Below are 10,923 nucleotides of genomic sequence, written 5' to 3'. Positions count from 1 at the left end.
ATACCATGTGGTCGTGACAATATATGATCGTGGGTTTCTTTAATATAATTTGTTCGACTAAACGAATCGATACAATATTTGAATGAGAGCGGTTTTGAAGATATAATGACTAAGAAATACTTAAAATACCAGCCATTACCTAAACTAATAAAGTATACCTTCATTTTCGGTAACCTAATCGTAGAAACTTCATTATTAAGCACGTTTTACTTATAACAATTCTATATTGGGTAACCTCCTCCTAACTCGGGTTAGTCTATAAGGTTAGTTTTCCTCACTCCCACGAGGGTACATTTGTATTCTCGAATTTGAATGATTTTTTTTTCTTTATTATAAATTAATTTAAGAGTATTTTTAAATTTTAATTTTGACCCGACATTAATTGTTGCGAATAAAATTAAAATTTAAGGTTAAAATAATCTGTATGGGTCAACCCATGGCATTAGGGCATGTGAACAAAATGTAAAGAAACTAACAAAGCAGTCAACATGGCACGACATGTTTCTTTTTATATTTACAATTTATAATACTTATTATTTTATAAAACTTTTGAATTTGTGATAAATTGTTCTATTAAATTTAAAATTTATTTTATTTCTACATATTTGAAAAAAAAAATAATTTTTAAACACTATCGATATTTTTTAATTTTTTATTTTTTTAAAAATTTAGAGATATTTTTATTATTTTAGTGTATATATATAAAATTCATAAACGTATTAAAAGCTTAAATAAGTTTTCTAACATTAAACGGAAAGTTGATGAATATCTATCAAACGCTACAACATTCGAGAATACTTTTGAAAGTTCATCGATAATTTAGTCTCAAAACTTAAAATTTCGTATAATAAATTTAAAGGGTTAAATTATAAATTTAAAGAATAAAATTATAGATTTGTGAAAGTGTTTAGTAAAGTAATTTTTGAAATTTACAATTTTGAAGGATTAAATTTGTATTTAAAAAAAAATGAATTTACTTCAAGTTTGAATTTGAATCAACCACTCATCCTTTTAACAATTATATGGATAAAAGCATAAAAAAAAATTAAAATCAAAAGAGGGAAAAAAATGTAAGAAGAAAACACGTGTAGATTAAAGGATGTTCATGATTGAAACATTTAATTCCAAATGAACTCAGATGATCCATAATTTACATATTCAAATAACAAAAGAAAAATCCAACAAAAATGGTTGCTTTCTTCCTCAGATACGAGTTTAATAAAAAATTTACAACTTTTTTTGACAGAGCGAGAGAAAAAAAGAAATTAAAAATAATAAAAAAAGAAGAAATTTATACAAAACGCGGCTGCTGTTCACACCAAAAAACCGGGGGAGGGAGAGAGAGAGAGAGAGAGGAAGGGTGAGGGAGTTGGTTTTTTTGCTTGGCAATTCCAGCTAAAGAATCGTAATTTACAATTTATGAATTTTGAGTTAACTCAACAGAGATCGAACCCTGCTTCTGCAGGAGATCGGTGATTTTGATTTGTTTCTAAGAACAGCAGTTCCTTTTTTGTTCGTTGTTTCCTTCTATTTCTCCAGAATTTCGAGTGGGTTTCCTTCTAAATTTCGATTTGGGGGTGGGTTTTGATTCTAATCCCTTGATCGGGTGGGATTGCAAGTGTTTTTGGGAAAACCCGTTATTGGGTTTTTGTGGGTTTTTGGTTTTATGAGATGGGTTGGTTGAAGATTTGGGCTTGGATGTTGGTGAGGGCAACGGCGGCTTGGTTCTGAGGTAGCTGCGCAAGGTTGGACTTATTCCGTTCTTCGTGTTCTTCGTGTTCTTGTTCTTGTTCTTGTTCTTGTTCTTCGAATGGGTACTCAACGATTTCTGTGAGGGGCAGGGATGCGAGGAAGGAAATAGCGGTAGGCGGTGCCAGGAGAGACATGGAAGATACTGAGCTTGAAGAGGGAGAAGCTTGTTCATATCAGAACAATGAAGATTTTGATTCAAATATGGACCCTGATGTTGCTCTCTCCTACATAGTAAGCCTTTTGTTCATCTTGTTTTTCTATGATTGCAAGTTCTAGATTCTCGATTTGACCTTGTTTGCTCATTTAGATCCAGATTTTGGTGTTTTTGAATTCTGGGTTTTGTTATTGGCTTTTGAATCAGCTCTTTAAGTTCCATTTCTTTTACTTCTTTTTCAATGCTCTGGAGTCAATGTGTTTCAGCTCATAGTTGTGTTTAAGTATGGTTTTCCTGGCTTGTTCATAGTGGTAGCAAATGATTCCATGAGTTTTCGATCTCTTACTCGAAGTGGCCGTTAAGCGTAATAGTAGAATCGAGCATTCCTGGCTAGACTATAGCATTTTGTGATGTTTAACTCATCTGCTGAATGGAGTATCTGTTTATTGACTGCGACACTTCGAACCGAGGTTTCGTGTTTCTAATATCTATTATATGTGTTTGATAGCCTTTTGACTTGTTGAACAGGATGCAAAACTTCAACATGTTTTGGGGCACTTTCAGAAAGATTTTGAAGGTGGAGTCTCTGCTGAAAATTTGGGTAAGTCGAAACACGAAAGAGATGTGTTTTTTTGTTCCTGTGGTATGCTAGCTTTAGTTGTGTTCTTTGAAGTAATAATTTGACGCCGATATGCTTACCATAGGAGCAAAATTTGGGGGATATGGTTCGTTTTTACCTTCTTATCAACGGTCTCCGGTTGTTCCTCTTTCAAGGACTCCGCCGAAAGGTCATAATTGCAGTACATCCAGATCTCCCAATAATTTTCAGGAGGTAAATTTGTTTTCTTTCTTTCGATTTTGGGATTGATGGGGGCGTTATTGAGCATCAAAGACATGTTCCTATTCAGGTTGGCCATAATAACTCTGTGGTTTCTTCAACTACACCTCAGTCGATTAGACCTGGTCCTCCTTCTACTAGTTCTACGTCACTACCCATAATCGAAGCACCAAATCTGAATGAATCATCCAGACAAGAAGCATGCATGTCTTTCCCGTATGTTGAAGAACGTGGTTCTGGATATGGATGTGTGAACAATAAGTCCACTACTTCTTCAGATCAAAAATCACTGAAGGTGCGAATTAAAATGGGTTCTGATAACCTGTCGACAAGAAAAAACGATGCGATCTATAGTGGTCTTGGCCTAGATGTTTCACCATCTTCGTCGTTAGACGACAGCCCCTCAGAAAGTGAAGGGATCTCTCGTGAGCTTCAAGATGGCCCGTTTGGATCTCCAACGAGCATTCTTCAGGTATATCTGTGTAAAAACATGCTCGTAGTTTCTCCACCTCATTTTCCTGTATTTCTTTTCTTTACTGCTATAATGTGCCTCAGTGATCAAAATGCAATTAATTCGTGGAGCAGATGATGACATCGTTTCCAGTTCAGGGAGGTCTCTTGCTATCACCTCTTCCCGATGATCTTATTCACCTGACTCGAACGGGGAAGCCTGGAAGAGATAAAAAAACTACTCGTGTCCAACAGTACAATCAAGACCCTCCCTTAGCAGGGTTGCCTTCGTTGAAAGGGGGTCAAATGATAGTTGAGAAGAAAATGTCGAAAGATATAAATGACTTCGTGTCCGAATCAAAGAACACAAATAGGAGGGATTTTCTGAATGGCTCAATTATGTCAAAAAAGACGTCAGAAATCGATACAGTAGCTTGTGAGGAGCTTGTTTCTAATGCGTTAAAGCTTCCGCTTCTAGGAAATTCATATGCCATATCAGTTGATACTACGAAAAGTACGAACAGGGCATCTGAAATGTTAATGGAGGCAGATAAAGTTATGGCAAGGGACAGACATCTTTGTGATCAACTGGAAGAGGGTCCAGCAGTAGAGCCTCCGTTTACTACGGAGGATGAGAAGCAAACGAATGGTTCATCTGGAAAGGTTAGGGAGCCAAAAAAATCCAATAAGTTTGACGATATTTCGGTTTCTGCAAAAAAATCTGGAGAAAGCAAGAGGGAGAAAACAATTGACTCGATCGAGGCTGCCTCAAAAGGAAAGAATGCTTCGAATGGTGATCAAATTGATCCTCTCAAGCAGAATTTGAATCATAAAACTACTACTCATGCACATAGCAACACGAAGCATGTTTCGGGAAAGGATAATTTAATCCCCGAGGGCAAAAAGAAGGCAAAGTTTAGTCAAACAGATTGTATCCCCAATGGAGAGGTATCAAAACGTAGTGCGAAGTCTGGCTCTTCAGGTTCAAAAACAAAGAGTACTAGTAAAGATGACAACATTTCAACCAGACCGGAAGTTGAAGATCCTAAGCTGCAGAACTCTAGAAAAACGAAAGATAGATACCGAGATTTCTTTGGGGAACTGGAAGAAGATGATAATCTATTAGATTCATCAGAGATTCCTTTTGAGGATCAACTAAATCACTCTGATGAAAAGCCAACACATAATATTCCTGCATCGAAGGAGAGATTATTTGTTGAGAAAATTGGCAAGCCTTTGGTATCAAAAGCGTTTCCGGAAGTAGTCATGAATCCTTCCGGTGGGACGATAAAGGATGCGGCTCCTGCTGCAGTGGACAATGTAGCTCCACAAGACAACTGGGTTTGTTGTGACCGGTGTCAAAAATGGCGGCTTCTTCCATTAGGTACAAATCCTTTCAGCCTACCCGAGAAGTGGATCTGCAGCATGCTCGATTGGCTGTAAGTTCGATTCTACTGCAATTTTTGTCTATCACATAGAATCTTCAAATAATATTACTGAATGGTTTTTTTTCTTTATGAATCTGTAGTCCTGGAATGAACCAATGTATGTTTAGTGAGGAGGAAACGACGAAAGCTCTAATAGCCAAGTTCCAAGCACCGGCTGCTCCTGAGGGTAATATTTACAGTAATCTTAGTGGCGTTATGCCGGGAGGGGTTAATGCTCGACCATCTGGGCAAAATCACCGTCATTATGATTTTAATGCTCCGCCTGGCAGTGGAAAAAAGAAACACGGATCAAAAGAAAGACCATGTATAACACTTAAAGGGGATGCACCTCAGCTATCAAACTCAAAGAAGCATGAAGGAGCAATGAAAAGCAAAAGTTTAGATGATGTGAACCAGTTGCCTTTCAGAGATGAAGCTAACTTTTGTTTAAACAAGTCGGGTGATGTTCCTGTTGAGAAGCACAAGCATAAGTATAAAGAGAAGCAGGAATCTGTCGATATCTTATCCGATGAAGGCACGGTTTTCTATTTTTTAGCGCTGACCTCGTTTACTTGCTCTACTTACTTCACCTTAGGAATCTTACTTTTGGATAATCATTTGCACAGGTGCTACCAAGATTTTAAAGACTAAAAACAGAAAAGAGAAAGAACCAGATTGTCCTAGACCTTCAAAGAAAGTTAGAACCGATGGCTTGGAACTGACCGATGAAGAGCAGATATCGGGGCACAGTGGGCCTATTGTGAAAGCTGGCCCAAGCTTGAGCATTGACTTTCCTTCTGCATCAGGTGGAACTAATAAGTCTAAAAATACGGACCATTCGTCTAAGGACTGGAAATATAACACAAATGTTATCGAACGAGTACCGAACGATAAAAGAGAAAACAAACAGCTGGGAGTCGTGGATGATGATTCCCTGGGAGGAGGAAATGGTAGTACCAAAAGCAATTCAAAGAAGAGAAAAGTGAAAGCGTCCCCAGATATTCAAACTAAGACTGGGTCGCTCAATGGTTCTGGCCATCTCCTGCAGAATAGAGGTACTGTTACCGAGCTCAGTGATAACGACCGTAGGAAGGAGAAAAAGGCAAAGCTATCTAAGCCTCCAGGTAAAGAATCCAGTGGTAGAAAAGAGAAAAAAGGTTATTCTAAGAATTGGCCTCATGGACAAGATGTAGGGAGCACTCTTTCTCATCGAAGTTTGGATGGCACCGATTCTTTGAAAAGGGATTTAGGAGTGATACAACCTTCTCTAGTGGCGACTTCAAGTTCTTCTAAGATATCGGGTTCACATAAAACGAAATCCAGTTTTCAGGATATCAAAGGATCGCCAGTAGAATCTGTTTCTTCATCACCTATGAGAATACCTAACCGAGATAAGATTGCACTGCCGTCAAGGGAAAGTAAGGATTTTCTGGATGGTGGTCATATGAGGTGCTCCGATGGGGAGGAAGAGGACGGTGGTAGTGATCACTCTGGGGCTGGTAGCAAGAAAAAGTCTGTTGTGGCTCATCGTAGGTCTTTAAAGTCCCCCTTGATCAATACCGTAAACAAAGATGTTACTAATATTTCAGGGAAAAAAGCTAAAGCAAAAGGGAAGTCTTCCTCTGATGTCCCTGGCAATTCAGGAATTGATCATCAGCATCCTTGCAAACCATGGACCGAACAAGTTCAGAATGAAGATAAACCAAATGAAATGCGATATAGGGGCAGCGAGCCATATCCAGACAAAAGCGGAAAGGATTTATCTTCACAGTCGAAGGACAAAAGTCGGAGCTATGGTTTGGACGTTGGCATGGATAAGGACAGGGTTCCTTATTCCCATGATGATTTGAGGGGAAGGTCTCCTCCACATTCTGATTTGAAGGTTAAGAATGGTAAGCACAAGTTACAGGACAACTCTAGGATAAAATCTGGAGATGCTAGGAAGGACAGTTCGGGTAAACTGTCTGTTGAGTTCGGTAAAAGAGAAAGTGAATTAAATTTTGTCAAGCATGAAGGTCCATATTCTACAGTGGATAGCAATTCCGGGAAGAATCAGCAGCATGATTGCAATGGTACCGCTTCAAAGAGGTCCCTTTTTCAGAAAAACGATCAACTTGAAAAAGTCTCCGGAAAAAGTACACTGGCACCATTACCAAACTCGGGAGAACTTCGAAATCAGACGCTGCATTGCCCCCCTTCAGCAGGGAGTAGAAAAGGAAATGTGACCGATATTTTGCGAGTAGATGCTTCTGAAAGCAATGCTGTGTCAAACGGGAAAAAGCATGTTAAGAATCGTCAAAAGGAAGCTCAGACCAATGGTTCAAGGCATTCCACTCCCGACGAGCGGGTACCCATTGATGCACCAAGTCCAGCCAGAAGGGACTCCAACCAGGCTGCTACCAAAGCTATGAAAGAAGCTAAAGATTTAAAACATCTTGCCGATCGTTTTAAGGTCTTTAAATGCGTACATTCTCGATTTGCTCTTTCTGATCTTCATATTCTAATTCATTTGTATTTTCTCCTCAGAATTCTGGGTCCCATCTCGAATCTATCGGGTTTTATTTCCAAGCATCCCTTAAGTTTCTTCATGGAGCCTCCTTGCTCGAGTCGTCCAACAATGAGACTTCCAAACAGTCGATGCAAATATACAGTAGCACTGCAAAACTATGCGAGTAAGTCAAAATAATATCTTCTGGATTTATTCCTTAGTCCTGGATTTCGTGTTGTTACTTTTAGCTGCTCTTTTGGACTTATTTACTCTTCATAAATAATTTCGTTCAATTCGACTTCGAATCATTAATTTCCTTGATAACACGCAACACACAACCCGAATAAAGGACCCAATTACTACCATTGGATCGGGTTGGCTAACATTTCTTTTTATAAGAAACAATTTCATTGAGGTATAAATTTTTTTTTAAAAAAGGACGATAAGTCCTTTGAGATTACCGAAAGCTTTCCCCATTGGTCAAAAGAGAAGCATTAGAATATGCATAATAAAGATCTTGCTGTTGGACAATGTTTTTCCAAGGTTCTTTGGCAGTGGTTAATGTATCCCAATTTAAATAAGGTAGCAGACCCGTACTTTTGTTCGGTTTTCTCCAAAGAGCTTGCTTTTCTTGGTTGTATCGCCAAACCCGTTTAGCCAGACCAGCTTTTTTTTTTGTCCATCAATGAGTATAAAGGCCAAGGCCTCTTTGGTCTATATGAGGTAGAGGATGTTACCCCATCTAACAAGATGTTTGCCGCTCGGGTTAGCCCCCCTTTGCAGCCATATTTTCTATATGATTGGAACAACGTTAAGCGGAAGCCCCAGATAAGTATTAGGCCATGAACCCACTTCAAATTTTGTTGAAAATACAGTAGGTTTGTCGACGATGCGTTTAGTTTCGTTTGAATTTTGATGCCATTCAAAGCCTAAACTTTTCAATGACTGCAGGTTTTGTGCTCATGAATATGAGAAAATGAAGGACATGGCTGCAGCTACTTTGGCATACAAATGTGTGGAAGTCGCTTACATGAGGGTGATTTATTCTTCACATAACAGTGCAATCCGAGACCAGCACGACCTGCAGCGAGCTCTGCAAATGGGTCCCTCTGGTAATAAGGATGCATTGAAAATGTAGATAAACTCGTCTCTTTTGTCTGAGTACCCCTCATTTCTTTATATACTCTCTAAAAGTATGTCGATTTGATGTTTTTCTAAGGTTCGGAACCGAAAGTATACTCTAGGAGATAGTTAAAACTGTTGCACGATGTTTCCGAATTCATGCTAATGCATAGGGAGGTGCTGAAGGCTCTAATAACACTCTTGTTGCTTTGTGATGCATTGTTATCAGGGGAATCTCCTTCATCTGCCTCTGATGTTGATAACTTAAATAACCCAGCTGGAACCGACAAAGCCACTCTTTCTAAGGGCGTCAGCTCGAGCCGAGCTACTGGATCCCATGTCATTCCTGCTAAAAGCCGTCCCAATTTTGTACGGTTGCTTAATTATGTACGTATTTTCTAGATTTCATACTTGATATTTTGATTATATTAGAGAGTAATATTTTGTTCGATAAGCTGCATTGCACCCGATATACGTTGTCGATATTTTGAAGGATGGTTGGTATTTAAAGTTTTCCCGTTCGGTCACCGAGAAGGAATTTCATTTCTTCAGTGAAAATATTACCTTTAAGATTTCAACAATGGCAATTTCACAGGCACAGGATGTAAATTTTGCCATGGAAGCATCGAGGAAATCACGAATTGCTTTCGCAGCTGCAAATGCAAGCTCGGGAGGGACAACAACCAATAAGGAGGGTATCTCTTGCATCAAAATGGCCCTTGATTTTAACTTTCAAGATGTTGAAAGCCTGCTGACTCTAGTACGGGTTGCGATGGAGGCAATTAACCGTTGAAAAAACCGAGTGATTATAGAAATGAATTTCGACTTCGGGACTTGTCTGGTTGGTATGTTGCTTTGAGAAGCGTTGATGAGGAAAGGAGAAGAGACCGCCCTCCATTACACGAAAACCCCGTTGATAGCCTGATGATTACTGCTTTTAGTGAATCTCTCTGTACATTGTCCTGCTGCTTCGCCATTCATTTTGCTTGATTTGCACAGAGGCTTCTGTATATGAAGGTTCTTTTGAGTTCTTATGCTTGAGCTCGTAGGGGCTTCAATTTGTCTGCCCCATCGGTGACACCTTACCATCGCATGTCGTTCTCGAACTTGGGTCGTGCTAATCCAAAGGACGAGACATGTAAAATTTGACGATCGTCGTAAACCTTCTGCAATTTGTGTTCGAACGCCACCGAAGGGGGTGACAAAAGGTGATGTCTTTCATAATATAACACAATCTTACTTAATTTTCTCTTCACATTCAAATGCTGATTCTGCTTTCTGCTTAACTGCAGGTTTTGTTTATATTTTTTAGTTTTTTTCCTGTTATATTATGGGACGGAACAAATAAATAATACGACAAATTGTAATAATAACATCAAGTACATGCTTGTAGCTCCCGGCACCGAGGTCGTTCGAGTTAATTTACTCCAGGTTTGTCGAGCTGTGGACATTCTAAGTTTTTTCTTTTATGTTGGCTGCATAACTATATATCTTCCTTTTCATTTATTGGCAGTTCTGTATATATCCTTGCACAAGTCATTGAACTCGGTTAGTATAGATTAAAGAAGGCTCGACGTTTTTTTCTAGAGAAGAATTAACAAAACGACGGGGGACAAGGGAGCTTATCGTCGTCCTACACGATCAGCTGGAACGTGCAATAATCATGGTAATTTCTTTCTTTCTTGTCAATTATCACGCTTCTTGCTTTATCCACACAATAGATGGTATAACTTGTTCATACTTTTCTTGGTTTGTTGATCCATTATTCTTGGCTGGAAGGCTGTAGTTTGGTTCTGTAATAGGCATGTGTTTTGCTTGAGTTTTTGCCCACCTCTAGTAGATCTGGTGGAGTCTCATGCTTGTCCAAGTACATTACTAGCCGATATTGTCCTACTTTCCCTCAAGGTTTTTAAAACACGTCTACTAGGGGAGGTTTCCACACCCTTATAAAAAATGCTTTGTTCTCCTCCCTAACCGATGTGGGATCTCATAATTCATCCTCTTTGGGGTCCAACGTCCTCGTTGGCACTCGTTCTCCTCTCCAATTGATATAGGATCTCACAATTCACCCACCTTCGGAGCCTAGCGTCCCCGCTGACACTCATTCCTCTCTTTAGTCGTCGTGGGATCTCACAATTCACCCATCTTCAGGGCTTAGTATCCTTGCTGGTACACTGTCCGGTGTCTGGTTCTTATACAATTTGTAACCGCCTAAGCCCACCGCTAGCAGATATTGTCCTCTTTGGACTTTTCCGTTCGAGTTTCCTCTCAAGGTTTAATACATCTGCTAGGGAGAGGTTTCCACACCCTTATAAAGAATGCTTCGTTCTCCTCCCCAACCGAAGTGAGATCTCATAATCCACCCCTTTTGTCCACTTTGAGCACAATCTCTCTTGTCTTTACTTTTAGTTTCCTCAAAAGGCTTCATACTAATGAAGATGCATTCCTTACTTATAAATTCATGATCATTTTCTTAATTAACGATCGTGAGACTACTTTTTATTCAATACAAGTCGGGCTATGATTAATCTCACTGCAGGTTGCAGGTTGTGTTGTTGGAGGAGATGAGATGGGTGTACGCACAGAGCAGCACAGAGGCTTTCACTGTCCTTTCTCTCTGATTGTGTGTGTACTAAGTAAGCCATTGAGTGTGTACTAAGTAAGCCATTGAGGGTTAAGTGTAACCCCCCCC

At 39.3% G+C, this 10,923-nt stretch overlaps 1 protein-coding gene across 4 annotated transcripts; it reads left to right on the top strand.

The window, feature by feature from the left end:
- Positions 1 to 1,322: 1,322 nt before the first annotated feature.
- Positions 1,323 to 9,817, top strand: LOC111497742. 4 transcript variants are annotated; one of them, XR_002720660.1, is made up of 15 exons: positions 1,324 to 1,745; positions 1,842 to 1,983; positions 2,435 to 2,507; positions 2,611 to 2,738; positions 2,815 to 3,216; positions 3,330 to 4,633; positions 4,723 to 5,156; positions 5,248 to 6,463; positions 6,494 to 7,073; positions 7,148 to 7,293; positions 8,061 to 8,221; positions 8,461 to 8,618; positions 8,827 to 9,439; positions 9,524 to 9,662; positions 9,745 to 9,817. XR_002720660.1 is itself a non-coding variant. In XM_023148659.1 (12 exons), the coding sequence occupies exons 2-12, from the start codon at positions 1,885 to 1,887 to the stop codon at positions 8,483 to 8,485; spliced, it is 4,590 nt and encodes a 1,529-aa protein (XP_023004427.1). In that variant the 5' UTR covers positions 1,323 to 1,745; positions 1,842 to 1,884; the 3' UTR covers positions 8,486 to 8,613. The 4 variants fall into 4 exon arrangements, 3 of the variants coding, with proteins under 3 accessions (XP_023004427.1, XP_023004426.1, XP_023004428.1); XM_023148659.1 differs by lacking the exons at positions 8,827 to 9,439; positions 9,524 to 9,662; positions 9,745 to 9,817 and having other exon boundaries at positions 1,323 to 1,745; positions 8,061 to 8,243; positions 8,461 to 8,613; XM_023148658.1 differs by lacking the exons at positions 9,524 to 9,662; positions 9,745 to 9,817 and having other exon boundaries at positions 1,324 to 1,983; positions 8,827 to 9,042.
- Positions 9,818 to 10,923: the final 1,106 nt, after the last annotated feature.

Source organism: Cucurbita maxima, unplaced genomic scaffold (genome assembly GCF_002738345.1).
Source record: "Cucurbita maxima cultivar Rimu unplaced genomic scaffold, Cmax_1.0 Cma_Scf00024, whole genome shotgun sequence".
NCBI lineage: Eukaryota > Viridiplantae > Streptophyta > Magnoliopsida > Cucurbitales > Cucurbitaceae > Cucurbita > Cucurbita maxima.
This window is presented reverse-complemented; position numbering and strand designations above follow the sequence as displayed.

Excerpts from the sequence above, each read along its gene's own strand:
- LOC111497742 (XM_023148658.1), top strand. The coding sequence starts at position 1,885 with ATGGAAGATACTGAGCTTGAAGAGGGAGAAGCTTGTTCATATCAGAAC. Across the intron at positions 5,157-5,247 it reads CGATATCTTATCCGATGAAG|GTGCTACCAAGATTTTAAAG; the intron begins GCACGGTTTTCT and ends TCATTTGCACAG. Across the intron at positions 8,619-8,826 it reads TTGTACGGTTGCTTAATTAT|GCACAGGATGTAAATTTTGC; the intron begins GTACGTATTTTC and ends GCAATTTCACAG.